Source organism: Sciurus vulgaris, assembly GCF_902686455.1.
Source record: "Sciurus vulgaris genome assembly, chromosome: X".
Taxonomy (NCBI): domain Eukaryota; kingdom Metazoa; phylum Chordata; class Mammalia; order Rodentia; family Sciuridae; genus Sciurus; species Sciurus vulgaris.
The window spans coordinates 1,436,534-1,458,331 of record NC_136471.1 but is presented as its reverse complement, the minus strand read 5'-3'; the positions used below and the strand labels follow the sequence as shown (position 1 = coordinate 1,458,331).

The window sequence follows — 21,798 nt, the reverse complement described above, 5'->3', positions numbered from 1 at the left end:
GACAGCCTCAACAATTTAGCAGCAAAATAAGGAAAATAAAAAAGGGCTGGGGAGGTAGCTCAGTGGTAAAGCGCCCCTGGGTTCAATCCCCAGTGCCAAAAAAAAAAGGAGGAACCCCAGCTCATCCACTCTTGAAGACACACAGTCTAGTACACACAGAGGAATCATCCCACACAACAGTCCTCATAGCCATCGTGACCACCATGAGAGGAGCAGCAGGGTCTCGACGTCCCCAGGCACTAGTGTCAGGTGGCACATCATCCCAATCAACCAAAGACTTGTGCCTCACTTCCCCTGGGAAAATGAACACCCAGCCCTGCGCTCCAGCCCAAAGGCACAACCACACCCATCCCCAAACTCCAGGATTGTAGGCCTGTCTTCTGGGGACATTGCCAGGGCCGATTCTGCACCATCAGGCACCAGTCGGACAAAAGCAATGACAACGACAAAAACCATCCAACTACCTCAAGAGAGAGGGTTTAGAATAAGGGTCACTTGCTCAAGGATTGGAGGGCAGGAAGTGCAAGCAGGGGCACGGAAGTAACACAGTTGACAAAGGAAGGAGCCACTGCCCCTAGAGTGAAGGGGAAAGAAGGACTTTGGGGTGGTTGTGAGCCGAGGAGCCAGAACAAGGCATTGAAGACCCAGGGCTCAGGTCTGTGAGCAGAAGCGGCAGCAACTTTTCAGGGAAGAAGGGGGCAACGTCATCAGCTAGGAGGGAGGACAGGGCGAGAAAACATTTCCGCGGCGTCGTCTTCCAGCTCACTCATTCTCTCTTCAGTAGCATTTTTTCCATCCATCACTTGGGATTTTTATTTCAATGAGTATGGTTGCTTTGGTTTGTTGGGTTTTCTTCCTTTATGTTTCAGTTTCTAAAAGTTCTGCTGGGTGCAATGGCACATGCCTGCAATCCCAGAGACCTGGGGGGCCGAGGCAGGAGGAAGCAGGTTCAAGGACAGCCTCAGCATCTTAGTGAGGCCTTGTCTCAGAATAAAAACAAATAAAAATAAATGAACAAAGGAGTGGGGGATGTGGCCCAGTGGTTAAGTGTCCCCGGGGGCAATCCCGAATAACAAAAAAATTTTTCCCTAACAGTGTTGTTTGCATCTTTTTCAAATCTGTCTGGACTTTCAAAGTGTTTCTTCCCTTTTTGATTCCATCCTTTAAGCCCTTATTTTGTTGTGCCTCAGAAACTGTTTTAAAAAATCTTTTCTAGATGTTGATAGACCTTTATTTTATTCATTTATTTTTTAGTATGCGGTGCTGAGGATGGAACCCAGTGCCTCACTTGTGCTAGGCAAGCGCTCTGCCACTGAGCCACAACCCCAGCCCATCAGAAACTTTCGAAGATCTGAGGAGTCAGAGGAGGTTTACATCACAAAATAGAGATGACGTGTAAACATCTATGAGAACTGTTCTCTGATCTCCTGGGACTTCAAAGGCAACGCCAATCTGTTTGCAAAGTTCCTCCTGATGAAGCAGGCCGGGACAAGGCCGGTTGACTTTCTGCCCTGCTCCCATTCTTGACTCCTTCCCAAGCGCAAATGGAGTCTCCGGGAGGCAAGAGAGCACAGCCAGGGAAAGGGGTCAGGCCCTGGAGGCCGCTTCCTTGATGCACACCCTGCTTCTGCCACTTCCCTGGTCGGGATTCAAGATGAGCTACTTAACCCCTCTGTGTAGCGCTTCCCTCACATCTTCATGGGCAAAAGGGGGCAACGTTGGCACCAGCCTCCGGGGGGCACTGGGGAAGGAATGGCTGGGGCCTGGTGAAGTGCTTGGAACAGCCTGGCACGTAGCAAACGCTCACAAATGTCACCGACAATCGTGTGATCGGGTGCTTTGAGGATCAAAACCTCCACTGTGGAGAGCTTGGGTCCTTGCTCTCTGGCCCAAGGGCTGACTCTTAGTGACGGTGTCTGGAGCTGACAATGTGAGACTGTTGTTCCATCCTCAGCTTGACCCCTGGGGGTCCTGTGTGGGAATCCTGGGGTGGGGAGGGCACCTTTGCTCTGCCAGGGAACAGCTCTGCCCACACAAGGGAGGTGATGTGCTCTCTCAGCCGGGGCTACCCGGGGACTTAACCCTTCTCCCCCTGCTCCCGAGAGCTCCCAGGGGCCTCCCCACCTGCTCACTTGCACCCAAGCTGAGGGGGACCCACTTCTTGTGATCCCTGTGCCAAGAGGCAAGGCTGCCTGCTCTTCCCTTCCTTTGCAACCTTCCCGCCCTTTGACAGCCCAGGACAGAGGTGGGGATCTCAGTTCCGCTGAAGGTCCAAGGGTTCCTGTCCCAGAGGCCACCAGAACCCAAGTGATAGCCAAGCCCAGGACGCTGCTCCAGCCCCAGCTCCAACGTGCCCCTCCGTTTTCACTTCTTGATTTCTTTCCTTCTGCCTTTTGTTGGGGAGGTACTGGGGGTTGAACTCAGGGGCACCCGACCACTGAGCCACATCCCCAGCCCTACTTTGTATTTTATTTGGAGACAGGGTCTCACTGAGTTGCTCAGCGCCTCGCGGGCGCTGAGGCTGGCTTTGAACTCACAATCCTCCTGCTGAGGCTGGCTTTGAACTCGCCGTCCTCCTGCCTCAGCCGCCCGGAGTCTCTTGGATTACAGGTGAGCACCACCACGCCTGGCACCCCTCTCTGCTTTCATGTGCCCTTGGTTCCACCCAGGGAAGCCCTCACCCGTGATCCAGGTGTGCAAGGAAATGATCCCACTCAAAGTCTTACTGTCTTCCTTACATTCTCCCACACCTGTTGCCCTCCCCCTATGCAGAAGGCAGGTGCCACCCTGGATCCTGACCTAGTCAGTACTGGCTCACGTGACCAAGACCATGGCCCTACTGACTGGGCTGGTGTGGCCACCTGCCAGCCTAGGTGAACCAGAAATTTGCAAAAGGCAGTCCAAAACTCAGTGTACAGGCCACAGCACCACTGACCCCTGGCCTCCTCATTTAAGACTCCTGATGCTTTGCCTGGACCTGGACATCATCAGGGCCACCCTCGCCCACAGCAGTGTGTGTGTGTGGGGGGGTGCTTGATGCTGCTGCTGCACCAAGAGAAAGACCCCGGAAGTAAGCGACTAGCTAATGGTGCTCTGTGCCTCCGGGCATGGCTCTAGGGAACGGCCTGCTGCCCCTGACAACCCCCCACCCCCGCTTGGCCAGCAGGAGAAAGTCCACTCTTCCAGCCCAGATGACATCCAAGTTCTTCCGGAGCAAGGAAATGCCCAGGACTGGCATCTTCTCACCTCACTGCCTGAGTTCAGAGAAGCCAGGGATGCGGGCGTCTCCTGGCCCTACACAAGCCAATGGGAAAGGTCTCACGGAGAAGAAAATCCCCAAGAGTGACGGAAACCATCTGGGAGGTCATAATAAGGAGCGGGCAGGTTCCACGGGTGTGAGGGATGCAGGGTGATTATCCCTGCAAATGTCCTGAGGTTAGGGCTCATCCACGGGTGGCTGGGCATTTGCTTTGAATGTGGCACCGATGATCACTGGGGAAGGCCACTCGCACTGTGCCATAAATGGGACAGAGAAGACTGGTGTCCTATGGGAGATAGGAAGTCAGATCCCGTATTGGCCGTTGTCCTCAAAGCCAGCTGCTGGAAACCATGGACCTGCCACCTCATTGCTCTGGCCACAGTCCGAAGCCACCCGTGGCTTTCCTCCAAGCCCCTGCTCCAGGAGGTGACTCAGGATTCAGGCTACTTTGCAACTTGGCCGCCTGGAACCCAAGGCACTGCCAAGGCCAGGGAAGAAAGAGCAGGGTGCCCCACGATGTGTCTGCAAAACCCCGAGGGTCTTCTCAAGACCTTCCTTCACGCCACAGAAAGATAGGTGAAGTCAAAATGGCGAAAGAGCAGAACGCAGAATCAGTCACGACTCTGAAAACAACGGAAGAGAATATCGAATACTGTCATAGTGTGGGGGACACCGTGGACAGATGTGCCACTCAGAAGTCATCCAGTTTCATAAGTTTGTTCGCATAAAAACCTAAGACTTGTCAGCAGCCCCAAACGCAGAGCTGTTCTGAAGGGACAGAAGGAGGGAAGAGAGGGCCAACGCCGAGTACCCGGATGAACAGCCACAGCACACGACAAGCACCCTCAGGTCACAGGCAGTTCCCTGACTCAAGAAGCCCAGGTGGGCGATGCGTTTAGGAGGAGAGAGTCACGCTCAGCGTGGAGCAGAAGAAGGAAAGATCCAACACAGCAGGCTAGCACCTTAACCTGGCAGGATGGCAAGCATTACAGAGGTGTGCTTTGGAGAGAAGAGAATTCTCTGGTAGTGCTGGTGGGGATTGAGACCACCAGCCGGTCTTGAATGATGAGGGGTGGCATCCTTTGAAAGAAAGGCACCCTTGCCCTTTGAACCGCAGCTCGGACTATTACACAGCAGTAAAAAGGGAGAACGACTGGCACAAGCAATAACTCGGGAGGCTCTCCCGAGAATCAGGCCACGCGAACACAAGCCCACCCAGAAGCCGCTGCAGGCTGGGTGGTTAGGTTGACGAAACACTCTTGCAGTGACGCAACTGCGGACGTGGGGGACGAGATTACTGGTTGCCACGGACTGGGCGGGAAGAGGGAGGCTGAGTCCTTAACAGCCAGGGGCAGAGGCCCGTGTGGCTCAGGGGGGCTGTGTCCTGGCTGGGGTGGTGGCGAGAGGAACTTAGGCGAGGGACGACTGGCCCAGCGCCGCGCACCGGCACACCAGCGACCCCTGGCGCGGCTCCCTCAGGCCTCGGAGGCTGCATCGCTGTCGGGCAAGATGCCAAGCCCGGGGAACTGCGGGGAGGAGTCACGGCCTCCTGGTGTTCTCGGCAACTTCCGGTGGATCAAAGAATTCGGAAGCCCCGGTGCACACCCCAAAGACGACCCAGCAGCGTAAGGGGTGCCCGGGAGGGCAGCACAGTGCAGCGCTCCTCCGGCCCCAGGTGCGAAAGAGCCCCAAGCCGGACAGCCGTGGCTGCGCGAGGGAGAACGCGGCGGGGTGGACTCGATTGAGCAGAAGCAGCGTCCGTCATAGCTGGGGGCGGGACGACCCTCTCAGACAAGCTTCCTCATTGGTGGAGCTAGCCGGAAAGGATGCGCAGGAGGGCGGGACGGCATTCCGGTGGGGAGCCAAGGCGGCAGGAGGCCGCCGGAGACGGCTGGGGCGGGGGGGCCAGAGAGGGGCGGGGGGTGCGAGGGAGGAGCGGGGGGGGCGGGGAGGGGAGGGGCGGGGCGCGGCGACGCTCCCGCCCCGACTCGTGCGCCTGCGGCTGCCAGGCCCCACCTTCCCCGACGACCCGGGCGCCTAAGACCCTCCCGGCTCGGGGAGCCGCCGGGAAGCCTTGCCCGCTGGCGGGTCCGGGGCCCGGGAGACGCGTGGGCAGCGATGGGCCCGCCCCCGCCCCCGCCCCCGCCCGGCCACCGGCCCCCGTTCCGAGGGTCAGTGCGGCCTTCGAGAAGGTCCGGGACGGGCTCGTAGCGCTCCCGGGGCGATTTGGAGACGGGGAAGGAGGGCGGCGACCCCACGGGGCTGACTGGCGGCGTAGCGCGTCCGCCGGGCCTCGGGCCGCGCGCACTCGGGCTCGAGCTCTCTGGCGCCGCCTGCGGTGAGCTTCGCCGTCCCGGGGCCCCGACGTGTGGCGGCGCCTCCTTGCCAGCGCCGCGGTCGCCAAAGCTCCGCAGAGGTCTCTGGGCGGGTTCGCTGCCGGCACCGACGCCCCCTCCTCGCGCACGCAGGGTGCTGTGCAGAGCAGGGCCGAGCGGGCGGCCGGCCGGCCGGGTGGCGGGAGGCCGCGGTGCCTGTCAGAGTTAGTCCACGCTTCTGGAGACGGGGACGCAGGAAGGTGACAGTCTGCCCGTGTCACTTGACCGGGCGGCCCGCCACGGGGGACTCCTGTTCTGCTGCAGGACGGTCAGTGGTTGGGCACCGACTGGCGCCCTCTCGCTTCCTGACTCAGCTGTCAGCTGGGGAGGTAGGTCAAGAGGAGCCCCGCAGAGAAAGCCCTGCCAACAGCAGCGAGCTGCCCTCCGTCCCTCCGTCCGTCCCTCCCTCCCTCCCTCCGCACCTCGGTCCCTCCGTCCCTCCCTCCCGGTGCTTCTCACCCTGCAGCGTGAACACCTGCCCAACCGGTTCCAAGGAGGAGCCTGGGACCTCTGGTTGCCGCCTCCCTTCCCTGGCAGGCGGAGGAGTCTCCCAGCTGTCCGTGGCATGGGGCACGGACACCCACCCCGAAGACGGCTGCGCTCCGCCACTCTGTGCCCTGGTTGGTCTTCCTGCAGGTCCAGGGGCGGCCCGTCGTCCAGTCCTCTAGCCGGGCGAGCGGCAGCCCTGGGAGCCCGTGGTCTGTCTCCAAAACACTCGCCTGCCCGGTGGGGAAGTCCTTTGCTTTTCCCTTCCTCTCCTCTGTCCCCACTGCTGCTTGGTCATCGGGCTTTTGCTTGTTGGTTGGCTCCAGGTCTGCACCTGGCCACACGGGAGCCCTCGATCACATCTTGAAGCTCGATCACATCTTGAGCTCGTTTTTCCCCAGTCTGTCACTTGTCTTTCAAATGCTGTGCTTTGGGAAGGTGATGAGAATTTTTCGTTTTCATATCACCGCAATTTCCAGGCTCTTCCGATGGCTTCTGGAGTTTCTTTGCCTTGGGCCAACTGGGCAGCCCCCCCCCGCCCCCAGTTAAACTCTGTGCACTCCACATAATATGTCCCAGGTCAGGGGGCCCCCTGTGGTTCGGGCTCTGGCTCAGGTTGCTTGGGTGTGGGTCCTGGTAGTGGTGGAGGCAGGGAGGTGGTGTCAGCCGGGCTTAGCAGGAGGCCTTAGTGCCTCCCTGCAGGGCCTCTCCCTGGGCTGCCCAGGCCAGGGCTTCCCCAGAGCCAGGGATCAGAGAGAGGGGGAGGGAGCGGGCAGGAGGAAGCCCCCCAAGGCCAAGCCACAGTCTTCTTAAGACCTCATCCCCTGATGCCACTCACCCCTGCTGTAATTTTTTTTTTTTTTTTTTTATCGCGGTCTCACAGGTCAAACCTGGAGCAGAGCGGACCAGGAGAATGCACAGGAGGAAGTAGGCTGTCCCCACCCGGCACCGTAAGGCACAAGGCGGCTTCTGAGGCACCTTGGCTCTGGGACCTGCGTGTGCCACTCCAGGTCCTAAGCAGGTCCAACTCTGGAACGTGTCCCAGGTGTGGGCCCAGGTTGGGCAGAGCCTGTGTCTGTATGGCTTTTCCCATCTTTGAGTCATTGCAAATCAGAGTACAAAAACCCCAAGGAGGAAAGAGAGCGTGCCCTGGACAGCCTATGTGACTCCCAGGCCTTCTGTGTGGGCTCTCTGGCCCATGCTCATGGAGCTTGTGCCGGCCAAGGCGGGGAGATCCCGGTCGTGCAGTCTGCCCTGGCAAGGGCAACAGGGTCAGGAGGTCCGTCCTTGTCTCGGCAGCCTGTTCAGCATCCCATGAATCCCCCGCAAGCCCCGAGCCCAGGGTTGGCGGGCGCCCCCCACCTGCAGCATCCCCACCCAGGGGCTGGCGATGCTGTGCATGAGGTAGGGGTGACCGTCCCTGCAGCACGCCCGGCCTTTCCTCTACCTCCACCCCAGATGGAGCCATGAAGGGCAGGTGCCCGTGAGTGGAGAGGTGTGTGCCTCGTTGTCATGGCGCGGGCACAAGAGCCCCTTTCCTCAGGTGACTGCCTCACACTTCCCAGGTCCTGGGCACCGGCATCTCACGTGGGGCAGTTGGCAGCCTGGGAGGTGGGGAGGCCGAGGGTGAGGTGGGACGCGTGGAAGAAGCTTCCCTCTGTCGGGAAGGAGGCCGTTGGCATCTCGTTTCCCTGGAGATGCTCCTCACCCTTCCTGGCCCGTACTTGGTGGAGTCTTCCCCATGGTGCTCCTGGAGGCTGTGGGCTTTGTCAGAGAGCTCCTGTGGCAGTGAGTGCTTTGGCTGTTGGCTGTCACCGCTGGTCTGCACCTGGGTCCTGGCAACAGCTCCTGGCACTTTCCCCAGCCGCCTTGCACGTCTGGACCTCATGGAGGGCCTTCCCTGAGTGGATGTGTCCTTGGCAGGTGGGGACCGCCCCTCAACCAGGTGTTAGGCTGAGGTTCCCAAGGCTCCTCAGGACGTGCTCGGCTCAGCGCACACTCACGCTCTGGAGCCATCTGTCCGCTTGCTGTCCTGCCGCCCCTCTGGCCTCTGACAGAATGGAGCCAGCTTTCCGTCCCTTGAGGCTCTGGGGGGAGAGATGGGGAGGGGCCTTGCTTCCTCTGCCTGGGATGGTCTCAGGGGACTTGGTTGTAGCCACATCTGCCCACCCTCCAGCTGCCCCACGCCCTGGCAGTCCTGTCAGCGAGCGGCCTGCTCTGCAGAGGGCCATGGCCAGACCCCGTCCTGACCCCCCACCCCCCACCCTGACTTAGCAGCTGCCTCCTCCTCGCCCCACTGCGTCCCTTCAGGATCCCGGAGGAGCTGCCCCGGAGTATCATAGCCTGTGCTCCAGACCTGTGGGGTCATCTGCAGCTGCCCCCGTGTGCCCCCATCTCCTGGTCGAACCCAGGCACCACTTGGGAGCAGCATGCCTGCCCCTTGGCACCTGTTTCCAGGGCCTCTGGAGCCATCTCTCCCCAGGGAGACCTAGTGCCCTGGTCACCACTGGAGAATGGGCCCTGGGACTTTCTCTGCTGGGCTGGCTTCTCCTATGCTCCTGGCATCTGTTAGGCAGCAGGGCCCAGACACGGGTTCTGGTGGGGCTGGGCCACCACCACCCCTCGGGCTCTGGGCCCACAGAGGCTAGGCCATCTGCCTCCTCCTAGAATGCAGGCGGGTCCTCTTGGATTTCCTCAGCGTGGCTGGCTCACAGTCGGGATGTGGGGCCTGCACATGGGTCCCCATCTACCTGCCCTGCCCTGCCCTGTGAGGCCCCTGGCCAGGACGGGGCTCCAGTCTCTCTCCCTCCTGCCTCCCTGCCTGACTGGCCTGTAGCCTCTCACCAGGGGCGTGTCCGTCCCCCCTCCCCTGCCGCCACTGCCACCTAGTTTGGCATTTCCCCCTCTCCATAGCCCTGTGTCTTTGCCCTCTGGAAGTGATGTGGAGGGGAGATTGGGGACTTCTGGTTTAGCCCTGCTCGGCCTGGGTGGTTTCTTGGCCCAGCCCAGCAGGCTGGGGCTTGAGAGGAGGCAAGGCAGGGCTGTCTCCCCCTCTTGGTGGGGCCAGTGCTGGTGCTGGGAGGAGGTAGTAGGGTTGGTGTGACCGGATGCAGGCGCTGGGTGCCCCGGGGTGGAGGGGGAAGGCCATTCCTCAGGAGAACCTCCCATCCCCTGGATCTGTCTGGACCTGGATCTGTCTGGATCACTGGATCTGTCTGGACCTGGCTCTGCTGACCCTGGCCTCTCCATCTGGACAGCTTCTGGAGCCTTCTGGAGCGTGGGGGATTCCCTGCCCCCACCGTTGATCACAGTAAGAGTAGTAGTGGGGCAGGGCCTGAGGGTCTGGCTTTTATCCAGTAGTTGCTTGCCAGCCTCTTGGGTGGTGTCTTCTTGGGATTACTAATCAGGAGCCTAGTGAGCAGCCCCACCCCAGGTCAAAATCAATGAAAGAATGCAGTGCTATTTTCTTCCCTTTGTGCCCTTGGAAGGAGGAAGTGCTTCATTTTAATTGAGCCACAGGTCCTGGACCCCTGGTACTCTCTTCATGCAAGGGACACTGGAGCCAACGTGTTCCAGCAGGTGCCTTCCTAACTTGTTTCTGTCTCCATTTTTGCTGGGAGTAAGGCAAACCCTGGTTATCTTAGCACTTCCTGTTGCCTCCCTTGTTCGTGTCTGTGTCTGATGTAGAGGGTCCTCTTCAGGAGCATGGTTTCTGGAGTTGCCCTGCAACCTGCTCCCCATGGTCCCCTTCCCCCGCTTCCTGTTCCAGCCACCGTCTTCCCCATCATCCGTTGAGACTCCTCCTTGGCCCAGCAGGTCCCAGCACGCGGTAAGGTATCTCCCTAGGCAAGCAGCACTGCCATGGGTTGCACCCACATGCTAGTGGAGGGTGAGAATTTAGACTAGAGAGCACCTAGCAGCTTCTCACTGAGGCCATTGGTAGATGCAGCCCCCTGCACTGTTCCCACACAGCTGGAGCTCTGTGGAGGAGGAGAGCAGTGGAATGGGTGGAGGTACTGAAACTCTCAGGAACCCTGCAGGGAAATTCCAGAATCTTTGGGAACTTCTGGGACCAGGCCAGAGTAGCCCCTCAGAAATCTTGTGGGAGGGACCCCAGAACCATCCCGGGTGTTTAGTTCCCTTGGTTCATGGAGCCTTCATAAGCATTGGATTTGAGATTCCCAAAGCACTTGGGTGATGTCTAAAGCACCTCAGGTACCATTCTGGGGTTCCACTATCCTGGGGATTGGGTCCAACTACAGAGTTTGTGACCCCTGATCCCACAGGAGCCCTTGGGTATGGAAGCCCAAATGGGAGACCTCAGAAGTCCAAAAGGAGCTCAGGCCCGTGACTGCCGTGGAGCCCTGGTGGAAGGCTCAGAACCACAGGGAGTCCTCCAGAGTCTTCTGTCTGGTCCTTGGCCATGGATGGACCTGGCAGCCCTTGTAGAATGAGTGGATGAAGTTGGGGAGACAATAACATTGTTTACTTGAGGGTGTCATAGTTTGCTTTCTTCCCTCTTTTCTGATATGCCAGACACCATAGTGGTTGTCAAGTATACCCAACCTCCCACTCTGTCCTCCCCACCTGCAACAGTTCCAATACCTAAGACCTAGGGGGTCATTTTATCCCAAAGTCAACATCTCTTCCCCATTCTTGGGATGCTCCAGGCCCAGCTCCCCTTTCTCTTGTGCTGTTCCTTCTCTCCTCACCAGCTAACACTTAAAGCTTTGGGATGTCAACCTTGCCACTACCCCAGGTTCTACATAGGTTCCCATTGGGTCTCACCTGCCTCTATGCCCTATTCCCACCAGGCTCCAGTCCAACACAATCTTGAGCAGTTAGTCAGTCCCACCTCTTAATGTGCTTGATTTTCAAGGAACTGCTGAAGCAGGAGGTTGTGTCACTGTCCTTCTTCAGTCCTGGTAGGGACCAGCTTGTTCTGCTGCCCCATTTACAGGCTCCTTGATGGGACCATTAGATTCTTTTTGCTCTCCTACAAGGCAGTAGCATCCCCCAATTCATGCCCACCATCCAGGTCAGCCCTGCTGCAGAGCCAGCCTCCAGTCCCTTGCATTGGGAAAGTGAGGGGCAGGGGCCAGAGGAGTTCATGAAGCAGTGGTAGGTGTGCTGTGAGATGAACCAAGTGGGAAGAGCTTGCTACAAATAAGGAAGATTGAGGCTGACTGGTTAAAAAAAATTAGAAGTGATTTATTCTTTTCTGCAGTTTATTTTTGATTCTGGGAATTGAACCCAGTACTGAGCTATACTCCTGGTCCCTTTCCTATATATTTTAAATGTACAAGACCACATATTACTTTAGGATCACAACACTGTGGGGGAGTCTAGGATGCAGCAATGAGAAATGGTCAGGAGCCACTGTGAGGGTATCTGCCATGCCACAAACTCACCAGGTGGCTATAGCCAAGAGCCCTTGAAGGCTCAGGAGCTCATGCATGTGCAAGCTGTGTATGGTTACTATGCCAGGTTGAGAAGCCAGGCTGAGTCCCACCACCTGCAGCAAAGGAACAGATCACTGAAATGGGTCTCACCCCTAGTTGGACCTCTGCTTTCCTGCCCTCTGCCAGTAGTATGGAGCCAGACATGCAAGGTATGGCATGGCATGGCATTCTATCCTGGCTTTTTAATCGCTTTTTTTATACCAGGGATTGCACCTAGGGGGCATTTAATCACTGAGCCACATCCTCCACCCTTTTTTGTGTTTTACTGAGAGACAGGGTCTCAGTGAGTTGCTGAGGCTGGCTTTGAATTCATGATCCTACCTCAGCCTCCAGAGCTGCTGGGATTACAGGCATGTGCCACTGCACCCAGCTTATCACCTACTTTTAAAAATACACATAAGCTGGGGGCTAGGGTTGTGGCTCAGTGGTAAAGCAGTTGCCTCGCATGTGTGAGGCACTGGGTTTGATTCTCAGCACTGCATATAAAGAAATCCTTCGCTTGTTTGTTTGGTGTTTGCGCAAGAACAGAGGGCTGGGGACTCGAACCTGGGCCTCCAGCATGAGAGTCAGGCACTCTACTAGATGACCTATATGGCTGGCACTTAAAGAAATGATTAAAAAAATAAAGGCCCATCACCAACTAAAAAAAATTTTTTTAAATATACATAAGCTGGATGTAGCTGCACATACCTGAAATTCCAGCAGTTCAGGAGGCTGAGGCAGGAGGATCACAAGTTCAAAGCCAGCCTCACCAATTCAGCAAGACCTCGTGTCAAAAAATAAAAAGGGGGGCTGGGGATATAGCTCAGTTCATAGAGTGCTTGACTTTCAAGCACAAGGCCCTGGGTTCAACCCCCAGGATGGCAAAGATAAATAAATAAATAAATAAATAAATAAATAGGGCTGGGGATGTGGCTCAGTGGTTAAATGCCCCTGAGTTCAATCCCTGGTACTAAAAAAGGAAAATACATGTAAACCTTGAGATTGTAAAATACACATCAATGATAGAAAACCTAAGAATTAAACAGGAATACAGTCAGGTAGAGAATTTGATTATCCACAGATGAGGGACATTGCAGTGTTTAGAGCTTCCCCTGCTTCTTATCATTAAAGAAGCAGCAATCCCAGAAACTGAGGAATGACCCACCACCAACCTTTCCATCCCTGGGACCTCAGATGCTGGGATTGTCTGGTGTAGGCTTTTCATGGCGAAAACACCTGTGGACAATATTGTACATGCAGTTTTACCCACATTTCAAGTGGGTTCTCACACAGTTTGTTGGATGGTAGTCATTTTTATAAGTCGTTACAAATGCTTTGGGAAATGAGGGAATATAACCCACAAACATACATATCTAGGAGTAACACTTTATCACTTCCCCAGGACCAAACAAAAATACAGAACCAAACAGGCAAAACCAGATAGTGAGCCTTCAAACCCAAGATCCAGAGCCCCTATGTCATGGGAGCCCAACTTCTCCCCCAGCAGGAAAAGCCAACAAGTTAAAAATAAACGGTCTTTTTATTGTGTATCCACGAAAACAAAGTCAGGGAGGCCTTTGGTTAATCTCCCCAACAAGGTGACAATGAACAGGAGGCATGCATGACAACAACCATGTTCTCCTTTGAAGGAATGAGGTCTTGCTCTCCTGGGCCCTAAGGATCAGAGGCAAGCAGGGCCAGAAGGCTCCAGAGGAAGGCACACCCAGGCCCAATCAGCTATGGTGGGCCCAAGTCTGCTGCCTCCCTGGCAGGATGAGGCAGGGGGTGGGGGGAAGCACTGCCCTGGGCTAAGCCCAACATCCCCAAGCTAGAACACACAGAAAAGCCCCCTCCCTCCCACCCCCAGCAAACACTGCTAAGGCAGTCAGCCAGGACTTCCAAGAAGAGCTGGCTCTGAAATCAAGATTCAGGGATCCATCCAGAAGGGGTTGCCTTCCTCGGCCTGCATGGAGTAGTAAACAAAGAGCAGGAAGGCAGCAAACACGAGGAAAAGCAGCAGCTGGCCCCAGAGTGGGACCTGGCGTTCCTGGCCTAGATCAGCCACAGGGGCCTGCTTTTCTGGTCGGATGGCACGGCGAGCAAGCCATGAAGGGGTGGGAGAAGAAGAGGAGGACACAGAAGAGGTGGAGGATGTAGGATAGTACGGCAGGCCCAGGGAGCTCCTGGAGACGTTGGAAACAGGGCGGTAGTGTGCGTTGCTCTGGTAGGTGCTGTCCCGGCCATATACAGGGCGTTCCCTGTGACAAAAGAAGGGAGATGGTAGGCCAGGAGAGCCTGGGCCTAGAGGCTGTTGCTGTCTCTAGTCCTTCCCAGTACTCACCTATCCTTGCCCTCCTCTTCAGAAGAAGAGAAAAGATTATCATCACACACCTGCAGAACAGAGTTGAGTTAGGGGACTGGCTGGCAGAGAGAGAGAGAGAGAGAAAGAGCATGACCCTGTCATATCCATTAGTCTAAATGTTCCTGATCATTACTTCAAGGAGAGATACCTGCCTCCTCCAGAACCATTCTGAGTTGCTTGCCTTTTCTCTTCAAGGCTTTGCCACTTGGTGATTATCCCAGCTGCCTGTGCCCCAGTGCCCTCCTTTGTCCCATAGGATTCTCAGAAAGCCTGAACCTAGACCCAAACCAGGGTGCAGGTCATGAACCATGTGCTATAATTAAATGTTTTATTATTTATTTGGATACTGGGCATAGAACCCTAAGCAAGTACTCTTCATTGAGCTACACATCCTGGTCCTAATCAAATCATTTGCACATTCTGCAGAACAATACTTTGCACAAACAGCCACATGCTAACCCTAATCCTAACCGTCTCTGGAGGCTTAGGAGCTACCATTTACACCCAGCAGCTCCCTGGATTTATCCAAATCTAGTTATGATCGCCTCAGGCTGCACCCAAGGTGTGCCTGACAGCTAGCTCACCTGGTGGTGGAAGGTGTCAGCATCTGAGAGTGAAGTCACTGGCTGGCGGAAGCCCTTGGATGTGCCCAGAGACTCAGGCTCTCCATAAGTCCTGGTGGTCAAGTAACTCTCCTCATAGTAGTCATCATTATAGCCTTGGGAAGGGAAACAGTGATAGAGGAGGCACTATGTCCTCCACCTGTCCGAATGGCCCTAATATGAATCCCATTTGGGGGCTTCCACCAGTTCCTTCCCTCTAGGGTTACTCAGGAGTCCGAGGGGACTGAGGTCTCAGGTTCTCCCTGTGCCTGCGTCCCTGACAGGGTGGGGTGAACCTAGCGTCTTACCCTTGCTCTGGTAAAGTAAGGCATCCTCTTTCTTGGGCAGATCATACATATCCGAGTCCATAGATCCTGAATCCAAGTCTGAATTGAGAGGGGGACAGAACCATTTGTCCCCAGGCTTCCCTTCCTTCTCCCCATTTCCTTCTCCTTGTAGTCTAGTGCCCCTGCCACACTCTCCCGACCCCATCCTCCCAGTTGCCCAAGTCGCGTCCCCAGAAGTAGGCAGTGGGGCTCTGGGGCAGAAGATCTCACCCGAGAACCGATAGGAGAATGAGGAGGACGACGAGTTGGGAGGCGAGAGCCTCCGCCTCTGGGTCTCATACTCGAAGATTTTCTTTTCGTAGAGCTTTCGAGTGGAGCCTGGCCAGACATGGGGCGGTCAGGAGTGCGGAGCTCAGAGCGTGAGCCCAGGGAACGCCATGCGGAGAGCGCGGGGGGTGGAGGAAGGCGGGGAGGGAACCCGAGGGGAAGGAGGGGGTCGGTGGGAGCGCGGGGAGCGGGTCCCGGGAGAGGTCCCGCGCGCCACCCGCCGCCGCGTACCCACGACGGGCCCATGCGGGATGTTGTACTGGCGCAGCACTGCGGCCAGCTCGGTGTCCGACAGAACCGCGTAGTCGTCCATGGCGGGCGCGACCTGCACCGGAAGACGAGTAGTGACGGCCTAGGGGTTGCCCAGGCCTCGCTACACAAGCCAAGCAACCGCTGCCTAGAAGCGGGGCAGGGGCAGCGCCAGCACCTCGGGAGCGGCCGCGCTTGCTTCACGCCTGCGTCACGCTCGCGTCACGACCGCGGGCCTCACAGGCTGTGCGCGTTGCGCGGGGCGGAGCCATACCACAGAAGCAACCGGTGCAGACCGGTCTGGCTGAGGGAGCTGGCGCGGCTGGGCCGTGCGCTGGGGGCGGGGCTGAGAAGCCCATGCGTCACAATCGTGCAGGATTGGCTAGAGCAAGAAGAGGGGCAGGGGCCGAAGGCGAGCCAAAGATGCTCAGGGGCGTGGCATGAAGGGAGCCACACCTACCTAGCTGTGAGGGTGGGTGGGGCTGCTCGCGGGGGAGGGACGTGGGGGCTGGCAGAGAGTCAAGACGTCGCGCGTTGGCGCGTTTGGGTTAGACGCTCGAAAGGGACAGGCGAGCGCGACCCAAACCAGCAGAAACCGGCTGGGAGGTCGGAGTGGGCGGAGTCAAGCATTTCTGATGGCTCGCGTCCTTGTCACTTCGGCTTCACCCCGTCCCCCTGCCCCACCGGCTGCAGGGCTTAGGGTCGCCCGGCCGCACCCTGATCAGCAGCAGTGGAAAGTGCCCAACCCTAAGAGTGAGCCCTTCGCGAGTGCCCGGCACGCCTGCGGGCGCTTTGTGTGCGCAAGGCCAAGAAAGTGGCTGACCAGCAGGGCCGCGACCCTGGGCGGCGCACCGCCCCCCGCCCCCGCAGATCCCGGCCCCTGGCGGGCCTTCTCAGTCGGCCAGGCCCTCGCCTGCGCACCTGATCCCGCCGGTTCCCACCACCTCCCTGCCTGCTCTGTCACTCCACCGCTCCACCCGCTCCACCCGGGAGGAAATGGGGCACTGGGCCAGGCGGCCGCCAGCGCTCTAGGAGCAAGCAGCCTTCGAAGGGGCCCAGGCGTGCCAATGGGCACGGGTAGAGGGTGCCATGTGATGCGTGCAGACAGCGTGTGCCTGCCTAACACCACCATGATGTCCACCTGGGCCCTGGGGGAAGATCTTGGGGGGGGGGGTGTTCCTCTCCTGGCCTCATGGCTCCTGAACTGATGTTACCAGGGGTGGACAGGCAGGGCACAGGGGTGTGGCAAACCATGGAAGGTTGCCAAGACTTGCTGGGGATCCTAAACTAATAGTCGGTAAGGGCCTTGATCAGAAAAGAACTTTCTGGTGGAGAATGGGAAGATGGTGACAGTCATATTCTAAACAAAGCGTGTTGATGGAGTGTGAGGACAACTAGGGTGCCCTCATTGGGCAAGCCCAGAGCTAGGGGGAGCATGAAGAGATGAGGTGCTTAGGATGTCTGGTGTCTTAGATGATGGCTGATGACAGGGGAAGAAAAGAGCTCTGTGCTTGTTCAGGCTGGTTGATCCAGCCAGTGAGGAGTCAAAGGACAGTTTTCCTTGGTGGTTTGTAAGGTGGACAATCAGGTACTATTGAAGAGAGAGAGCTCTGTTTTGACCACACACAAGGACACTAATGAAGATTTGCTCTTCTCTTGATTTTAGAGCAAAGGCAGGGCCCTACTCTGTCCCCTGCCTTGTGGGAGGAGGTAAGCAGGTCCCCAAAGACACTGTGCTGGCATTAAGAAACAGGAAAGCCTTAAACAGGAGCCTGTTCCTTTTCTTTTTCTTTTTTCTTTTTTTTTTTCTTTTTTGGTACTAGGGATTGAACCCAGGGGGCACTTAACTACTGAGCCACATCCCCAGCCCTTTTCATTTTTTTGATTTGAGACAGGGTCTTGCTAAGTTGCTGAGGCTGGCTTTTGCCCTTTTTTTTTTTTTTTTTTTTTTTTTTTTTTTTAGTTGCAGATGAACACAATACCTTTATTTTATTTATTTTTATGTGGTGCTGAGGTTTGAACCCAGTGCCTCACACATGCTAAGCAAAGGCTCTACTACTGAGGTACAACCCCAGGCCTCCAAAGCTGGCTTTTTTGAACTTGCCATCCTCCTGCCTCAGTCTCCAGAGCTGCTGGAATTACAGGCTACAGGCGTGTACACAATGCCCAGTAAGTCTGCGTCTTTTCTTTCAGAGCAGAGGTGGGGGGATGGCAGAGTGAGCTCTGCACCATTCAGCAGCTGCCTCATGGATTTTTTAGTTTTGGCAAAATCAGATTCCCCAGCACCTCTCCAAGCCTTCTTCTGCAGTTCTGGCCCCTCTCCCAGAGGTCTGTGCATACAGAGTGCTTGCTCAGTCCTCCCCCTGCCACCCCTCCCCACACAGATTCAAGCTGTTTCCTTATGAGGTCAAGGAATTCTAGGTTTGCGTTCTCCCCAAGGAACCCCCCCCCACACCTGCCTGAGCACTCTGCTTCGTATGCCCCCCATTGCCCTAGCATGAGGTCCCACCACAGATGGCACCAGAAGCTGAACTGTGATGGTCCCCCTGCACCCACCCTATAGGTACCTGGAGCCTAAGTCTTGCCCCATGGTAGTGCAGCTCCATTCCGGACCACTGGAAACCAGGCAAGCCCTTGATCAACACAGCTAATAGACTGTATCACCCATCATTTGGAAAATGAATCCTGGGGTGAGGGGAGATTTGCCCAAGGGCCCCGAATGCAGCAATTCATTCATGGAAACATGTTCCCCAGCCAGTTCAAGGTCATCTGGCCAATGATCTGGCCTAGCCTCAGAGTTCTCTCAGGAGTTATCAGAGGGTCTGGGAGGATATGTACAGGCATTCTAAGTGCCTGTGGGGAGTTCTTCCTGGGGAGGGCAAGGAGGGTAGACATTGGGTGCAGCTCATTCTAAGTCAAGAATGAGAAGACTGAGTTTTTCTTTTAAGCATGGGAATGACTTTTAATCAGTATGTAGTATAACTTGCAATCCCAACAAGATTTAAAGTTATAAGGAAAAAAGCCTACATGAAAACATTTCTTCAACACAAGGAGAAAATGTCTTTAGTTTATTATGAATTTCGCCAGGAAACAGCTGGTGCTATACAAACCTTTGTGACCCGGACACCTGGAAGAAGTTGACGCAAAGGACTGCTTGCGTTTAGAGTGTGCTGCACGGGGTGGGGAGGGTAGTATAAAGAGGATAGTGTAATGGGGGTCCTGAGACTCAGCCACACAGCCACCCGTTCTTTTGTGGCCCCCTGCCCCATAATCTACCCCTGACTCTGACTGCGATGCTTCTGGGTAGGTGGGTTTTCCTCCTGGACGGGCAGCCTTGGCTATGAACTCCATCACTCTACCTCATGGGCCTGAGCTCAGCCTCCTTGTTTAGCAAGGGAAGCTAATCCACTGACCTTCCCAGTGGGGACTTACACTAGAGAGAGCAGCTAGAGATCCTGGCACTGTTGGGAGGCTCCCATAATGAGTCAAGGTGTGAAATGTCATTGACGGCACAGCTAGTAAAGGTAGCAGTGGATGGGGAAAGCCTGGAGAGGAACCAGCACCTTGCTATTTGTGTGAAGTAAGATTGTCAGATTCACTCAGCAGGTGTAACCAAACTCTTTCCCTTCCTTTCTTCTCTCCAATTTTTTCCCTTTTTTCCCCTTATTTTCCTTTTTTTTTTTAATAAAAGAATAGAAAATAGAGTACATCGCACATACTAAAGGAAAGTTTCATTTTGTGAAATGTTTGTTTCAATCATATGTGTGCGTACATGCGTGCAGACGAATGTGTACTAGCTCAGGATGTAAAATGTAGCTCCTGTTGATAGTTGCAGGCAAAATATCGAAATGACATTGTTTTATGTGACCTCCCTCTAGGAAGTGACATTTAAGCTGAATCTGAAGCTACCAGGAAATGGGCATGTAGAAGAGGAAGAGGAAGCCTGGCTATGCCAGGGTGTGGCTGTGCCCACCAGGTTCACAGACACTTGGCTCATTGGCTGCACCCACTGCACACTCCCAGGCTTTGGGACTGCACAGTATTGCACTAGGAGTTCAGTACATTTGTGCTGCATTCTCCTAGGTCAGGCCTGTATTTGGCAGGCACCAAACCGGTGGTGACCTGGAGGCTTGGTCATCCAAGGGCTCAGTGCCTCGCAGTCCACCACACTGGGACCTGGAGCATGGTAGGGGCTCAGTGAACACCTGGTGGTGCCCCTCACCCCAGGGGGCAGGATCTGACTCGTGTGGCCAGCCCAGGTTTGGAGCAGAGACAGAGGACGTGACTCTCGTTGGTTCCCTGGAGGAGGTGGCCTTGGAGTTGGGCCTTTCCAGCAGGGGAGTGCTTGGATTCCCCTAAACTCACCATCCAGCATCGTTGAAGTTGGGCCTCGACAAGGGTCTGCAGGCCCCGCGGACGCTGAAGGTGAGCCCCCTCCCCCCCTCCCCGGGGCCTGGCGGTCCTAGCAGGGCGGTGAGCTCATCCCGGGGGGCGGCGTCGCCAGGCGACGGGGCGATGGAGCTCATGGCGCGCCCCCCGCACCGCCCCCGGCTCCTGGGCGATTTTACCAATTAAGGCTTTCTTGCCGGGCCGGGCCGGGCCGGGCGCGGGGCGGGCGCAGGGCGGGGATGCGACCAACAAGAAGGCGGGCGGCGGCAGCCCATTCGCGTGGAGGCGCGCGGCGCTCGGTGGACGCCAGTGGAGCCCTGAGGCGCCGGGCGCGGGCGCGAAGGCGAGCCGGGCGCCACCCTGCGGTTGCCAGCCGCCGGCAGGGACAGCAGGTGAGTCCTCTGTGGAAGGCTCCACGTCGGACAGTCGCAGCGCTGCTCGCGGGCTGGGGCCGGGTGGTGAAAGCGCGCGGAGAGGCTGAAAAATGCAGGGGCCCGCGCACGCCGAGATCCGGGGCAGGTGCAGCTCGGGTAGGTGAGCTCCGGTCCCAGGCATCTGGGATGGGGATCCAGAGGCTGCCTTCCATAATTTACCCAGGAACCCATGTCTGTGCCCATAGTCTGGGAGCCCAAGGACATGGGGGTTCCTGAGAGAGAGAGAGAGAGAGAGAGAGAGAGAGAGATAGAGAGAGAGGGAGGGTCTCCGAGCATTTGGCAAGAGATGGGTGAAGGTGTGCGTGCCCATGAACCTGTCACTACATCCCTGTCTGGAAAGAAGGGCACCCAGATCAGGACCTTGGGCGCGAGGGCGGTGAGTGATCACCTGTAAAGACACTTTAAAGTACTGTGAAGGAGAATGGTGAGTCCCTTGCTAGTGCAAGTCCACAGGGTACCAACCTCTTTGGGCACAGGGGAGCTGATGCAGAGGCTGCTGAACTCCATGGGGACTGTGGTGGGGTTTGGCCAAGCTAGATTTCCTGTCTGGGCGCTGGGCCCTGTCCCAGGTTGGCTCTGAGTGGGATATTCACTGCCAGCAAGAATGTAAGCAGCAACAGCGCCAGATCCCCATGTTGCCCAGGGCCAGGGAAAGTAGGTGAAACCCTCTGGCAGGCTCATTTGTGTGTGCTCTAGGCTGCACAGTCAGGGTGGGAGCTTAAGAAATGGGTGCCCTCACCTGTCACACCTGGATTTGCCTTGCCAGCTGGGTCTCCTCACCTAACCAATCTGCTGATTCCTTCCCTCCTGGCGCCCCCTGGCTACATAGGCCTAGAAAAGGCTTCTTGGAGATTGCAGCTGAACAGTCCCTGGCACTGGGGATATAGTTCCCTGTGGGAGGGTCTAGACTGGGGTCTGTGGGCCAGGAGTGGGGAGGTGGGTGGGGCGTGTCTAACATCCAAGAATCTACTCCAAATAAGGGAAAATATGAAAGCGCTGGATTTTTGCTTCCTGGGGCTGCCCCCTCTGGGGGCTTTGGGATGGGGCGACATCTGGTGGTGGTACTATGTCCTCCACACTCCCATTCCTTCTTTCCCCTAAATAGCCAGAACCTAGGGTTGGAAGTCAGGACACCCAAGTTCTGACCTCTCTGCTGGAGCTGACAACTGGTCAGTTACTGTGACTCAGTTTCCTTGCTGTATGAAGATTAAGGAATGAACCCAGATGACCCAGCTGGGTGGAACTTAGTGGAGAATCAGTTCTTGATGTAATTCTATCTCTGGGTATTTCCTTTCCAGTGGGGCAGGAAGACCAGGACATTTCTAAGGGTTCCCCCTTCTTAGTGCTCCCTATCACCTTCCCTCAGCTCTTAGACATTTTGGTGCATTTTGTGCAGGTGTGTATGAAAGATAGGGGGGTTCAAGAGAAGGGAGAGTGCAGGGGTGAGCCTCACTACTAAAAAATGCCATTTGGCCCCTGACCACCACCACTAGTGGGAAAACCACTGGGGTTAGAGGCAGCCTCCATACTTGGAGGCAGGGGAGATACCCACTGAGATCACAGCCTCACCACAGGCAATGCAGA

At 56.5% G+C, this 21,798-nt stretch overlaps 2 protein-coding genes across 2 annotated transcripts; one reads left to right on the top strand and one right to left on the bottom strand.

Moving 5' to 3' along the window:
- Positions 1-5,377: 5,377 nt before the first annotated feature.
- LOC306651040 (uncharacterized protein) lies at positions 5,378-9,304 on the top strand (the record flags this gene model as incomplete). Its single annotated transcript, XM_079123588.1, has 5 exons — positions 5,378-5,434; positions 5,538-5,963; positions 6,101-6,254; positions 6,600-6,699; positions 7,004-9,304. The coding sequence occupies 5 exons, from the start codon at positions 5,378-5,380 to the stop codon at positions 7,284-7,286; spliced, it is 1,020 nt and encodes a 339-aa protein (XP_078979714.1). The 3' UTR covers positions 7,287-9,304.
- A 3,781-nt stretch (positions 9,305-13,085) lies between these two features.
- Positions 13,086-15,708, bottom strand: EMD (emerin). The gene is made up of 7 exons (XM_079124782.1): positions 15,570-15,708; positions 15,374-15,467; positions 15,086-15,193; positions 14,837-14,914; positions 14,511-14,644; positions 13,906-13,955; positions 13,086-13,822 (listed from the first exon to the last, which is right to left on the bottom strand). The coding sequence occupies exons 2-7, from the start codon at positions 15,453-15,455 to the stop codon at positions 13,492-13,494; spliced, it is 783 nt and encodes a 260-aa protein (XP_078980908.1). The 5' UTR covers positions 15,456-15,467; positions 15,570-15,708; the 3' UTR covers positions 13,086-13,491.
- Positions 15,709-21,798: the final 6,090 nt, after the last annotated feature.

Excerpts from the sequence above, each read along its gene's own strand:
- EMD (XM_079124782.1), bottom strand. The coding sequence starts at position 15,455 with ATGGACGACTACGCGGTTCTGTCGGACACCGAGCTGGCCGCAGTGCTG. Across the intron at positions 14,915-15,085 it reads ATTCTCCTATCGGTTCTCGG|ACTTGGATTCAGGATCTATG; the intron begins GTGAGATCTTCT and ends CTCTCAATTCAG. Across the intron at positions 14,645-14,836 it reads CTTACTTTACCAGAGCAAGG|GCTATAATGATGACTACTAT; the intron begins GTAAGACGCTAG and ends TCCCTTCCCAAG.